Genomic DNA, 13,604 nt, shown 5'->3' with positions numbered 1-13,604 from the left:
TCTTACAAAAATCTTTACAACAGGTCTTACAAAAGGTTTCATGGAATTCATTCTTTCCACTGATTCTAACTAGTGACTCATCTCGAATTTATAGTAGAGATTTTCCTGAAACACTGAAAAATTAAATAACTTGCCTATGCGTGCCAGAGGCAGAACTTTACCCATTGTACTAGGCATACCTATCTCTATAATGGACTTTTACATCTGAATGAAAAAGGAATGCTCTTCAAAATATTGCAGACTATGTGATAATGAAGAAACTGCCTGAGAGTGTTTTACTGGGGGGGAGAGAGGAAATTGGAGTTATGTGAGTCTGAGGTCATATTTGAACTCAGGTCCTCTTGACTTCAGGGCTGGTGCTCTATCTGCTACATCACCTAAATACTCTCTGAGAGTGCTTTAAGGAGGAAAAAGACTCCCCTTTTATATTGCATCCTAATGATTTGGAAAGTCCACATAAAATATTTTGGCCTCTTGTACCAAAGGAATCTGAATTTTTTCTTTTTCTTTTATGGAGTATTATGAGTTGTTATTATACAATTCTATGCATATATGTTATACATTTCTCAGTTTCTAACATTTTTCTGTGTCATCTACTGGCCTTTGTGTGTATTATGTGGCTTCTGCAAAACTCCCTCAAAATTTCCCATTTAATTTTTTATGCCTACGCAAGATACATCAAAACCAAGATGGGAAAAGTCACAATGTGGAAGGATAATTATACATTTTCCCTTAAGTATGATAAGATTTTTTTTTTTTTGGCTTTTGTTCTTTCTTCCACAGGCTGTTGGAAATGCCTTATGCTTATCAATGCTATGCATTTGGAACTTGTGAAAACCTTCACAAAACTTCTAATCAGTGGAATAAAGGTGACAATATTAGTGTTGATGAATTTCACAAGAAAGATATTGCAATGTTGCATTTCCAAGGTAAGAACTGCACCCTTCCCATTTTAAATGACAAGGATAAATAGAATTCTGAAAATTTGCCTAGTCCACCTCCTTATCCTCCAGGTTCTTACCTAAACTTTGCCTTTTTAAAAAATGCCTTGGGATAACCTATTCTAATATTAATCCTTGCTGTTGGGGAATTCTTCACATTTAGCTTAATCCTTCTGGCTAAAAAGGGACTTTTGTCTTCTGTGCAAATAACAAAGAAACATCTCATAAAAGATTTCCATAAACTAATATCTCTATGTATTTATCTAAATGACTCTATCCAGGTGGATTTTGTTTACCTATACCCTTCCTGAACATACTTTCATCATTTTTAACCATCTTTCTCCAAAAGACAATACTAGCCCCATAAGATTTCTGATGTCTCAGTAGTATCACAGAAATTTACTGTCTCTGTTTCTAAATCAGCTCATTAAAATACAACCTACATCTACTTAAAACATGAACAGTAGGAAATGAAATGATATCTATAATAGAAGACTTAATGTTCTTTAATGAAAGACGTTAATGCCCCCATTAACTAGGTGGCGCAGTGCATAGAGCACCAGCCTTGAATTCAGGAGGACCAGAGTTCAAATCTGGCCTCAGACACTTAACACTTCCTAGCTGTGTGACCCTGGGCAAGTCACTTAACCTCAACCTCAAAAAAAAAAAAAAAAAAAAAAAAGACATTAATTAAATTAAAGACAGCATACCTCACAACATACCTGTAGTAACTGAGAGAAACTGTAGGCACCAACTACTTTTGATGAGGAGTAACATTAATTAAATTAAAGACAGCATACCTCACAACATACCTGTAGTAACTGAGAGAAACTGTAGGCACCAACTACTTTTGATGAGGAGTAAACTGAGGTATAAACCAAGATAGGTCAGTACCTTTTCTCTCTTTCCTTCCTTCCCTAAAGTAACCAAGGGCAGGGTCGGCAGCAAATGAATTTGCTACTTAATGCTGTAGCATTAAGTCTTTATTGATAGTAAAGAGATAGACAGGCATTTGGCCTTCAGGAAGACCCAAACTGCCTGGAAAGGGGGACGTCAGTTGACGGGCATTGGCTGGTATACACCAAATCCAAAGATTTCATTTTTCAGCCTTCCTTATATACATCAAAACAATGTTTGGACAGATATGTTATCAAGAGGTTCCGGAGATATTTATCAATAATACAAGAATTCTCTGTTGTTGTAAATAAGACGGGAATTTTCTTATTATTGTAAATAAGACAAAAATTCTCTATTGTTATCTCCTTCAGTCTCTCTTCAGAAAGGAATTTCAGATCATTAGAATGGGGGCTGAAAACCAAAACTAGCCCAAAGGAAATTGGAGATTAAACAAGGAATATCAAAGGGGGCTACCGCCCACAACACTTTCTCTTCAAGTTATAGCTTTGCAAGTTAGTACAAACTCAAAAATGACTGCTTTTTACATTTCAAGGTTCTCCATATTACTTCTGATTTATAAGCAGAATTCTGTAGAATTTGTTTGGAATTTTCATCCTAAAATAAGGATTCCTTTTTTTCTCAGGAAGGTATTATTTGGAGAAGGTCATCTAATTTTTAATTAATTCAACTCCAAAAATTATGACATATTATTATATTAATAGTACTGGACCACTGAATTTCTAATTTTGTGGGCTGTAAACCCAAGTGATGAGGTACAAATGTTGAGGCTAGTGGTCAAGAATTGGGGTGGGGAATCCCCTCTGATTGGTACATGTTCTCTGAGAAAGAATTTGCACACCCGAAAACTCTGTGTGGCAAAAGAGATTTATTGTTGGCACTGAGAAGCCAGCTTTGCTAGAAAGACAGACTTCTTAGTGGGTAAAAAGGTCCTGTTAGGGAAATAACAAAGCTTAACACTGAGCAGAGAATATCTTCACAGTGGGCAAGAGTCCTGGCAGCTAGCTTTGCCAAGAAGAGAGCTTCCTTGACAAGCATAATCCTGTTTTGGACTTCTGCAAATTTAGATTTATTATCAGTCCAAGGCTCAGACTTTCACTCAAAAAAAAAATTTTTTTTTACCTGCTGTGAGATTTTATTTTTTTTTATATTTTTATTTTTTATTAATTTTTATAATAATAATATTTTCTTTGACAGTACATATGCATAGGTACAATATATATATATATATATATATATATATATATGTGCAGAACCGAATTTTGTTGTTGTTGTTGTTGTAAAGGAAGGATTGTATTCAGAAGGCAAAAATAATCTGGGAAGAGAAACAAAACAAAACCAAAAAAAAACCAATGCTCACAGTTTACACTCATTTCCCAGTGTTCCTTTTCTGGATGTAGCTGAGATTAGCTTTTCTCTATGTTGAAGATATCCACTTCCATCAGAATACATCCTCATACAGTATCATTGTTGAAGTGTATAATGATCCCCTAGTTCTGCTCGTTTCACTCAGCATCAGTTGATGTAAGTCTCTCCAAGCCTCTCTGTATTCCTCCTGTTGGTCATTTCTTACAGAACAATAATATTCCATAACATTCATATACCATAATTTACCCAACCATTCTCCAATTGATGGACATTCATTCATTTTCCAGTTTCTAGCCACTATGAAAAGAGCTGCCACAAACATTTTTGCAATCCTTTTCCCTCTTTTATAATCTCTTTGGGATACAGATCCAGTAGAGATACTGGTGGATTAAAGGGATGCACAGTTTGGTAGCCCTTTTGCTCTCCAGAATGGTTGGATCATTTTACAACTTCACCAACAATTCATTAGTGTCCCAGCTTTCCCACATCCCTTCTAATATTCATCATTATCTTTTCCTGTAATCTTGACTGAGAGGTATAAAGTGGTACCTCAGAGTTGTCTTAATTTGCATTTCTCTAATCAATAGTAATTTATAGCATTTTTTCATCTGACTAGAAATGGCTTTAATTTGTTTGAAAATTGTCTGTTCATATCCTTGGATCATTGGCTTTATGTTTCATTTCTCCACATATTTAAGAAATGAGATCTTTAGAATAACTACTTTCAAGAATTATAACATAGAAGAGATTAGATGAGAGTTCTGCCCACATGATCCCAAGGAACAAAGCTAGGAACTATGGTTGTAAATTGCAATGAGGCAAATTCAGCGTTTTTCATTGTAAAGGAGAGGTCAGACAACTGTCTCTCAGTCTCTTTCTATTGTCGTCATCCTCTCACATGAAGAGATCCATTCTACAGGTATGAGTTAGACTTCCAGCAGCCACTGGCAGGTGGCTTCCGTATCACAACAAGCATTTATTCAACAAGTGTCTCCTATGTTTAAAGTATTTTGCCAGCCATTGGAAAATACAAAGCCAAAAATAAAAAGCAGTCTCTATCTCTAAGAAACTTACATCCTAACAGAAGATATAATACAAATATGATGGGGTTCTAATGGCAGTCAGAGAGTTGTGGAAATCCCCTTTTGATCAGAGGTACAGGTCCTTTGTGAAAGAATTCACAAACCCAAAGAATTTTAAATGGCAAAAATGAAAGTTTATGGTTGAATAAGAAGTCAGCTTTGCTAAAAGACTGATATCCTGGTGGCAAAGTCCTATTAAGGAAATAGAGGCTGGCACTGAGAAGAGAATATCTTTTCAGCAGGCAGGAGTCCTGGCAGCTATGCCAAAGAGGCAAAGCATACTACTTTGGACATTCTGCAAAAAAAATGAGAGAACAGAAACCTATTTTATGAGCATATCTTGGCACGGTTTTGAAGGCAAACTCTGATTAGACCAGTATCTCAAAATTGAAATTCCTTTGAAGGCTTTTTCAGCCTGAATTTCAGTGGAGATCCAACTATCAATGGGGGTGATTTGCCTTAGAAATGGCCCAGCCTGAGAAACACACTTGCGTGGTCTGGGAATGGTGAGGGATCACCATTTAATAAAAAAAAAAACTGGAGAGATCTCTAGAAGTAAAGCAAAGTTTATTGTCCATTCTCTTGAGAATCAGGCTTCCAACTTTTTGAGCAGATCGAAGAAAGGAAGTCCCTCCTGTGGGCAGGACAGCACCTTTAATCCCTAACGCAAACACCCCCTCCCACCACTGACCGCTCATCCTCATTGGCTGAGAATCTTACATTCTAAACTCGAGATCTACCCATGAAATTGAACTTGACCAATAAATACATAGTTGCCCATATTTGGCTGAAATAGGGAGGAAATTGTGTCATGGGAGATTAGCAGGAAGGGGACTCAATTATGCCCTTGACTCGATCTTCAGAGTCCTTCAGGCCTACTCAAACTCTGAAGTAGATGAAGCCTTACTCGATTTTCACAACTGTCTTGAAAGATCTCACCTCATCTCGTTCACACTCTCTCATAGACTCCACGGAGCCTGGGAGACCAGGAGTCAAAGGAGACAGAATTTCAGAGTGTTGATTTTACAGATCAAAAGGGAACACAGTTTCACACACCCATTAAATATTTAAGTAAAGAAAATATAACTGAGGAGGGAGAAAATAACAATAAGAAGGTTCAAGAAAGGTATCAATAATAATAGCTAATATTTCTCAAAGTACTTTATAATTGATTATCTCATTTGATCCTCACAACAAGTTTGCAAGGTAAATGCTATGTTGAGGGCGGTAGCCCCTTTGGTATTCTTTGTTTGATCTCCAACTTCTTTTGGGACTTGGACCTTTGATACAAGATCTGGTCAAACTAGTCTGGGCTTGTACCCAGCCCCCCACTGGATCTGAGCTGGCTTGGATAAAGCCCGCCAAAAATCTGGCCTTCTAGGAATTAACCTGAGCTCCGCCCATTACTTCTTCAAGCAGATAAAAAGAGCAAAGCTAGAACCATCTTTGGTTCAGAGATTTGAAAGATGCCAGCCAAGATGCTTGCATCAGAGATTCTCTGTCCCTGCCGTTTTCGGTGTATATCTTCCTCTATCTAATGCCTTTTGCTAACCAGACCTTAACTTTGCTTCCAAACCCTGAAATAAACATCTTTTACCATCTAGGTTTTCGGGCCTGTAAATTCATTTACAGGGTACTCTCGCCGCCACTAGACCTGATTTAACTTTGTATCCTTGCGCCGAATCCTAAGGGGGTTGCAGGGAAGCTCCATGTGACTCCCTGTACCCCGAATCCTGCCACTAGACCTCACTTAATCCTATTGAGGTATATACCTCATTATTAGGTATTTATCTCATGATTTGGTTCAAGTTACCTCATCATTTTGAGGTTCCCTATTACCTCATCATGTACATTAACAATTCAAAGGAAGTCAAGCTTCACACTGAGAGAATCTTAGAGAAAGCTGGCTAGGGTGCAAGACATTCATGAGAAACTCCTCACATACCTCAAATCTTCCTCAAGTTGGGGTTCCTGGTTATGGTCTCTATTAACCCCTATACTAACTCCACATCTAATTATTAATCTGCTCCTGAGATTTGTTTCCTCTAGACTTCAAGCTACAAATTTTCAACTGCTCCTCCCCCTACATATCATGGGACCACTGACTGGGACACACAACTTCCCTTAGTTGCTTCTGTCTTCAGATCTCACACCTCCCCTCCTAGCTTGAACCCCCCAACCCCCCAGTATCTCTACGACCCTTATCAGCTTAAAGTAGGTACAGAAGTCTAGATCTTCACCCCTTTTTCCCCATATGAATTTGGATGGTAACTGCTTGAGGTGGGGATGATGAGGGTATGAAACTGTTCCCTTTTAAACTATAAAAATTAACACTCTGAAATTCTGTCCCCTTTGGCTTCTGGTCTCCCAGGCTCCATGGAGTCTAAGAAAGAGTGTGTTTCTCAGGCTGGGCCATTTCTAAGGCAAATCACTGCCATTGATAGCTAGATCTCCATTCAAATTCAGGCTGAAAAAGCCTTCAAGGTAATTTCAATTGGGAGATCCTGGTCTGATCAGCTAAAACTGCCCCCAGCCCCCTGCCAAGGTCTGCTCAAAAAATAGGTTTCTGCTCTCTCATTTCTTTGCAGAATGTCCAAAGTAGCATGCTTTGCCTCTTTGACATAGCTTTCAGGACCCCACTGTGATGAAGTTTTCTTCTTAGCTCCAGCCTCCATTTCTCTAATAGGACTTTGCCACTGAAAAAGTCTGTCTTTCTAGCAAAGCTGGCTTTTCATCCAACAATAAACTTCCATTTTTGCCACTTAAAACTCTTCAGGTTTGTGAATTCTTTCACAAAGGACCTAAACCTCTGATCAAAAGGGGATTTCCACAAATCTCTGGCTGCCACTAGAACCCTATCACTATGAAGTCAAGATTAGAGAAGAAAGAGAGAAAGAGAAAAAAAAAGAAAGAAAGAAAGAAAGAAACCTGGCCTTCTGGTCTCTTACCACTGATTTGCTATCTGATACTAGATAAATCATATGTATATATGATGTTAAATAAACTCCTTTTATAATCAAATACTATACAAATAAAGATATAAATTAGTACAACACTGGCTACAGAGCTGAGTCACTTAATCCTGTGTCTCAACTTTTTCTTCTGTAAAATGGGCATAATAGTAGCACTTTACCTCCACAGGAATATTTTTGAATATAAAATGAGATAATGTTTATGAAATTCCTAGATCTAAAGAAAGAGGTGGGAAGTAGAGTGATCAAGAGAATTCATGCCTCATTGACCCACACTTCACACTGTGCACCAAGATAAGGTCAAAATGGGTTCATGGTCTAGACATAAAGAATGAAATTATAAATACATTAGAAGAACATAGGATAGTTTACCCCTCAGACCTGTGGAAAAGGAAGGAATTTGTGATCAAAGAAGAACTAGAGATCATTATTGATCACAAAATAGAAAATTTTGATTATATCAAATTGAAAAGTTTTTATACAAAAAAAAAAAAAAAAAAAAAAAAAAAAACTAATGCAGACAAGATTAGAAGGGAAGCAATAAACTGGGAAAACATTTTTATAGTCAAAGGTTCTGATAAAGGCCTCATTTCCAAAATATAGAGAGAATTGACTCTAATTCATAAGAAATCAAGCCATCTCCAATTGATAAATGGTCAAAGGATATGAACAGACAGTTTTCAGATGATGAAATTGAAACTATTTCTAGCCATATGAAAAGATGCTCCAAGTCATTATTAATTAGAGATATGCAAATTAAGACAACTTTGAGATAACACTACACACTCATCAGATTGGTTTAGAATGACAGGAAAAGATAATGCAGAATGCTGGAGAGGATATGGGAAAACTGGGACTCTGATACATTGTTGGTGGAATTGTGAATACATCCAGCCATTCTGGAGAGTGATTTGAAACTATGCTCAAAAAGTGATCAAACTGTGCCTATCCTTTGACCCAGCAGTGTTATTACTGGGTTTCTATCCCAAAGAGATCTTAAAGAAGGGGAAGGGACCTATATGTGCAAGAATGTTTGTGGCAGCCCTCTTTGTAGTGGCCAGAAACTGGAAATTACTGGATGCCCATCAATTGGAGAACGGCTGAATAAATTGTGGTATATGAATATTATGGAATATTATTGTTCTGTAAGAAATGACTTCAGGATGATTTCATAGAGGCCTGGAGAGACTTACATGAACTGACACTGAGTGAAATGAGCAGGACCAGGAGATCATTATATACTTCAACAACAATATTATATGATGATCAATTCTGATTGACATGGCCCTCTTCAACAATGATATGAACCAAATCAGTTGCAATAGAACAGTAATGAATTGAACCAGCTACACCCAGCAAAAGAATTCTGGGAGATGACTAGAATTCCCAATCCCTCTATTTTTGTCCGCCTGCATTTTTTATTTCCTTCACAAGTTAATTGTACACTATTTCAAAGTCCAATTCTTCTTGTGCAGCACAATAACTGTATGAACATGTATACATATATTGTATTTAACATATACTTTAAGATATTTAACATGTATTGGTCTACCTGCCATTTGGGGGAGGGGGTCAGGGGAAGGAGGGGAAAAATTGGAACAAAAGGTTTTTCAATTGTCAATGCCTAAAAATTACCCATGTATATATCTTGTAAATAAAAAGATATAATTTTTAAAAATTAAAAAAAGAGAGAAAACAAATTTTTAAAAGAGAGGAAATTCATGACTCCTAGTGATCTTATTCCCAAAAGAAAGGATTGCTCAGTTAAACTCTCAGGAACTGCTCATCCATACAAATGAACGTGATTTAGAGGACTCCTTTTTTGACTTTAAAGAAGACACGAAAGTCCATCATTTAGTACAATGTTCACCACTTCCAGGTAAGAAATTTACAAGAACTTGAACTGAAACTGGAGTTTTCACAATTAAGAACTGTAGTTGGTCCTCAAAATTAATTTCAGAACTTCTATTTTGGGATTTGATCCTGGCAATTTCACACTATGAAATACAATGACATTTTGAAATACAATGTCAACTTGTTGGGGCAGCAAAATCTGGAGATTCACTGAGTCTCATCACTATTCATCTTTTTGGATTCCATTTCTGTTTTCAAATTGTAGTTGTCTGTCCTTCAGTGAGATAGTTTTTACAAGCTGATATTTTTGTAAATTTAAGTAGTAAGGGATCTTTTGATATAATTTAATAATAACTCAATAGTGATAATATAAAATGAAAAAATTTTAAATAATCACAGCCAAATATTAAAGTAGTTGTTGATATATGTATTTATACACATTTATTAGATAATAAATATTTTTAAATGGTTTAAGTCAATTTTCCAAACATTTGCTTGTCCATTAAGTAACAAAATATTGGTATTAGATTCAAAGGGAAAGAATATTGATAAAATACTGGAATTAAACTCCAGAAGAACTGAGATCAAATCCTATTGCAAACCTTACTATCCATGTGACCCTGGGCACAGGGTCTACTTCAGTTTTCCCATTTGCAAAATAGGGATTATCATAGTCCTACTTCTCAAGGTTGTTGTGACAATAAAATGAATTAATATTAGTAAAGTGTCTCCATGAGAGCAAATAATCCAATATAGACAAAATATGTGCAATTCTTTTAAAGATATTTCTACATTTATCATGCTGCATGAGAAAAATCAGATCAAAAAAGAAAAAAAAAAAAAAAAAGAAAGCAAAACAACAACAGAAAAGGTGAAGATACCATGTTGTGATCCACATTAAGTCTCCCTAGTACTCGTTCTGAATGCAGCTGGTTCCATTACAAGTTTATTGGAATTGGCCTGAATCACCAAGCCCATCAGAGTTGATCATTGTATAATCTTGTTGTTGCTGTGTACAATGTTCTCTTGATTCTAGTCATTTCACTTAGCATCAGTTCATGTAGGTCTCTCTAGGCCTTTCTGAAGGTATCCTACTGATTATTTCTTATAGAACAATATTATTCCCTAACATTCATAAACATATTCAACCATTCCCCAACTGATGGGTATTTACTCAGTTTTCAGTTCCTTGCCACTACAGAAAAGGCTGCTACAAATATTTTTACACATATAGTCCTTTTCTCTTTTTTATGATCACTTTGGGTTATAGACCCAATAGAGGCACTGTTGGATGAAAGGGTATGCTAAAAATGAATTTTTAAAAAGACATTTAGTATCTTTTTACAACATTGTGATACATTAAAAAACAACTTTGTTCCCCTTTCATAAGACCAAAAGTTAACTTACATTTTTACATGTTACAGATTTCTGCTCTACGTGTAACTTACTTTTTTATATAAGGAAACACTGGCCTGGGATAGTTAGTCCTCCAACCTTCAAACCTTATTTATTTTATTGAATGTTACCCAAATACATGTAAAATTTTTCACTAAAACCTTAATTTTTTTATTTTGAATTCCAAATTCTTTCTCTTTTCTCTTCTTTAGAAGATAATTTGACATAAATTATACATGTGAAGCCCTACAATACATATTTCCATATTAGCCATATTGGCCATATTGCAAAAGAAAAGACACCAGAAATTAAATTGTTTTTTGTTTTTTAAGTAGCCTTCTTGGGAAGGAGAAGAAAAAGGGAGAAAAAATAAAGTAAAAAGCATACATCAGAAAACAAAAGAAAACTTATAAGGAAGCAAAGAAAAATTGGAAATCTCTGAACACAATATAGTATCTATCTATAGTATCTATCATATAGACTTTCTTGAAATGGAAATTTATTGCTTTATATTTTGAATCTTCTCATGTACTGTGTTGCACATGACAATTTTTTCTTCTTTTATTTTGTATTAAAGTTTAAAAGAAAAAAATGCTTCAGTCTGTAGTCAGAACTCATCAGTTCTCTCTTAGGAGGAAAATAGCTTTTTTTTTTTTTTTTAAATAATGAGTGCTTAGAAATTGTCTTGGATCATTTATAAGAATAACTGAGTCTTTCACAAATACTCATCCTTACAATATTGCTAGTGAGTACAATGTTCTCTTGGCTCTGTTCATTTGACTTTGCATGAGTTCAACTACCAAACTTCTTAAGGAAGAGGTATGAGTGAAGAAGCACCAGACAGGGATTCTGGGAATCTATGTTTTAGTCCTGGTTCTTTACCACTGACTGCTATTTGATTGTAGGCAATATCACATATGGCTTAAAATCTCAAATCTTTCACTTTTTCAATGTCTTTCTTGTCATTTCAGGGCCCTTTAAACCATGTGAATATCTATTTGGCAGCTGGTTAATCAGAATTGGAGTAGGGACCATTGCATTTTTTACTTTTGTTTGCAATGTTTTGGTGACCTCAACAATCTTCAAATCTCCATTGTATATTTCCTCTATAAAACTTTTAATTGGATTGATAGCAATGCTAAACATCCTAATGGGTGTCTCCAGTGGTATTTTGGCTAGTGTTGATGCATTAACTTTTGGCAGCTTTGCTCAATATGGTGCATGGTGGGAAAGTGGAATAGTTTGCCAGATCACTGGTTTTCTGTCCATTTTTGCTTCAGAGACATCTGTTTTCCTACTCACTCTGGCAGCCCTTGAACGTGGGTTCTCTGTAAAATGCTCTGCAAAATTTGAAACCAAAGTATCTTTTTCCAGCCTGAAAGCAATAATTCTGCTTTGCTTTCTGTTGGCCCTAATCATTGCTACAGTTCCTCTGCTCAGTGGCAGTGAATATAGCATGTCTCCTCTCTGCTTGCCCTTGCCTCTTGGAGAATCCAATACTATCAGTTATGTAGTAGCTCTGGTCTTGCTGAATTCCCTTTGTTTCCTTGTGATGACTATAACCTATACTAAGCTCTACTGCAGTTTGGAAAAGGGAGAACTAGAAAATATTTGGGGCTGTATAATGGTGAAGCATGTGGCTCTGTTACTCTTCACCAATTGCATCCTTTATTGCCCTGTGGCTTTCTTGTCCTTTTCCTTTTTGCTAAACCTCACATTCATCAGTCCTGAAGTGATTAATTTTATTCTCTTGATGATTGTACCTCTCCCTGCTTGTGTCAATCCCCTCCTCTACATTTTCTTTAACCCAAATTTTAAGAAAGATATGGGGAACTTCCGAAAGCAAACATTCTTCTGGAAAAGATCCAAACAACCAAGTCTGATCTCTATCAACTCAGAAGATATGGAGAAACAGTCCTGTGATTCAATCCAAGCTTTGGTCACCTTTGCTAGTAACAACAACTCTTATGACTTGACATCTTGTATAAAGGGGGCATCATCTTATCCAATGCCAGAAATTCATCATCTTTCATCTTTGACATTTGTTTCTTGTCTCTAATGTGAGTTACAAGACATAAAGGGAAAATGTCAATAAAATTTGCAAACCCCAGGAGGGAAAAAAGGGTGGTATAGTTGGTGGGACAGGAACACAGTGTTCTTCATAACTGTTCCATGCACCTGAGGAAAAAGAAAAAGTTGAAATAGAACTTTGATTTTTGGGGGATCAAAAATGAGCTGAAGGCATCTCATAGAGCCAATTTGATTGTTTTTGTCAGCAATGGATTTTCTTTACCAGTATACCACAAATAGAAAAATCAAATGCTCTTCAAGGATTCACCATAAGTTTAAGCTACTTCTCCCTAAATTCATCTACAAAGAATTTTAAAAGAAGATAATGACCTACAAAGTGGGTTCAATAAGGCCTAAAAATTTTTAAAGGGTGGTTGAAGTGGGTTAGAGAAAGGATGTCGAAAATAATCTTTCTTACTAAGCATAAAATATGACAAAGAGTATTCTGGATTTATGCGGTTTTGTTTCCCTTTATATCTTTCCTAACAGGCTTCTTTCAGATCATTGCCTGATCTTAGAATGGAGGATGTTATTAACATGATCATATTTGGAGGCTATTTTATTTAGTTCTATTTGCCATGTCAGGCACTAGCATCTGGTTTAAAACCCAGTTCATCCTTCAGTATGATAGAAGTGTATGAACTTTTTAAGGCTTTCTTATCAGGGAAATAAGGGGGAAATGGTTTCTGACTGGTTTCATCTCCCTGATGTCCAAATCTGGGGTTTCAAGATCAAAGTTCATTGATGACAATGGACATCCATAGAAATGACAGTGAATGAATTTGAGGAGCTTAGAGTAGGATGATGCTTTTAGCTAAAGACTAAAGCAATCAGGTGTTTTGAGTTCATAAGCATGGTGGAAAGGTGATCTATTGTAGCAGACACATATATTAAATGAGTCTACAGAGAAACTCAAACCTACTAAACACTAAAAGCTCCAGCAATAAAACAACTTGAAGCTAGAGAGTGAGTCCGGACACCATTTTGGCTCTATGGATACATTTTCC

At 36.1% G+C, this 13,604-nt stretch overlaps 1 protein-coding gene across 1 annotated transcript in view; it reads left to right on the top strand.

Annotated features, from left to right (window-relative positions):
* Positions 1 to 12,586, top strand: part of LGR5 (leucine rich repeat containing G protein-coupled receptor 5) — a 162,241-nt gene extending 149,655 nt beyond the window's left edge. The window contains 3 exon segments of the mRNA XM_074269622.1: positions 784 to 929; positions 9,074 to 9,157; positions 11,499 to 12,586. Coding sequence (XP_074125723.1) covers positions 784 to 929; positions 9,074 to 9,157; positions 11,499 to 12,586 — 1,318 coding nt within the window.
* Positions 12,587 to 13,604: the final 1,018 nt, after the last annotated feature.

Source organism: Sminthopsis crassicaudata, chromosome 5 (assembly GCF_048593235.1).
Source record: "Sminthopsis crassicaudata isolate SCR6 chromosome 5, ASM4859323v1, whole genome shotgun sequence".
NCBI lineage: Eukaryota > Metazoa > Chordata > Mammalia > Dasyuromorphia > Dasyuridae > Sminthopsis > Sminthopsis crassicaudata.
Note: the sequence above shows the minus strand (reverse complement) of the source record. Positions and strands in the feature narration are given on the sequence as shown.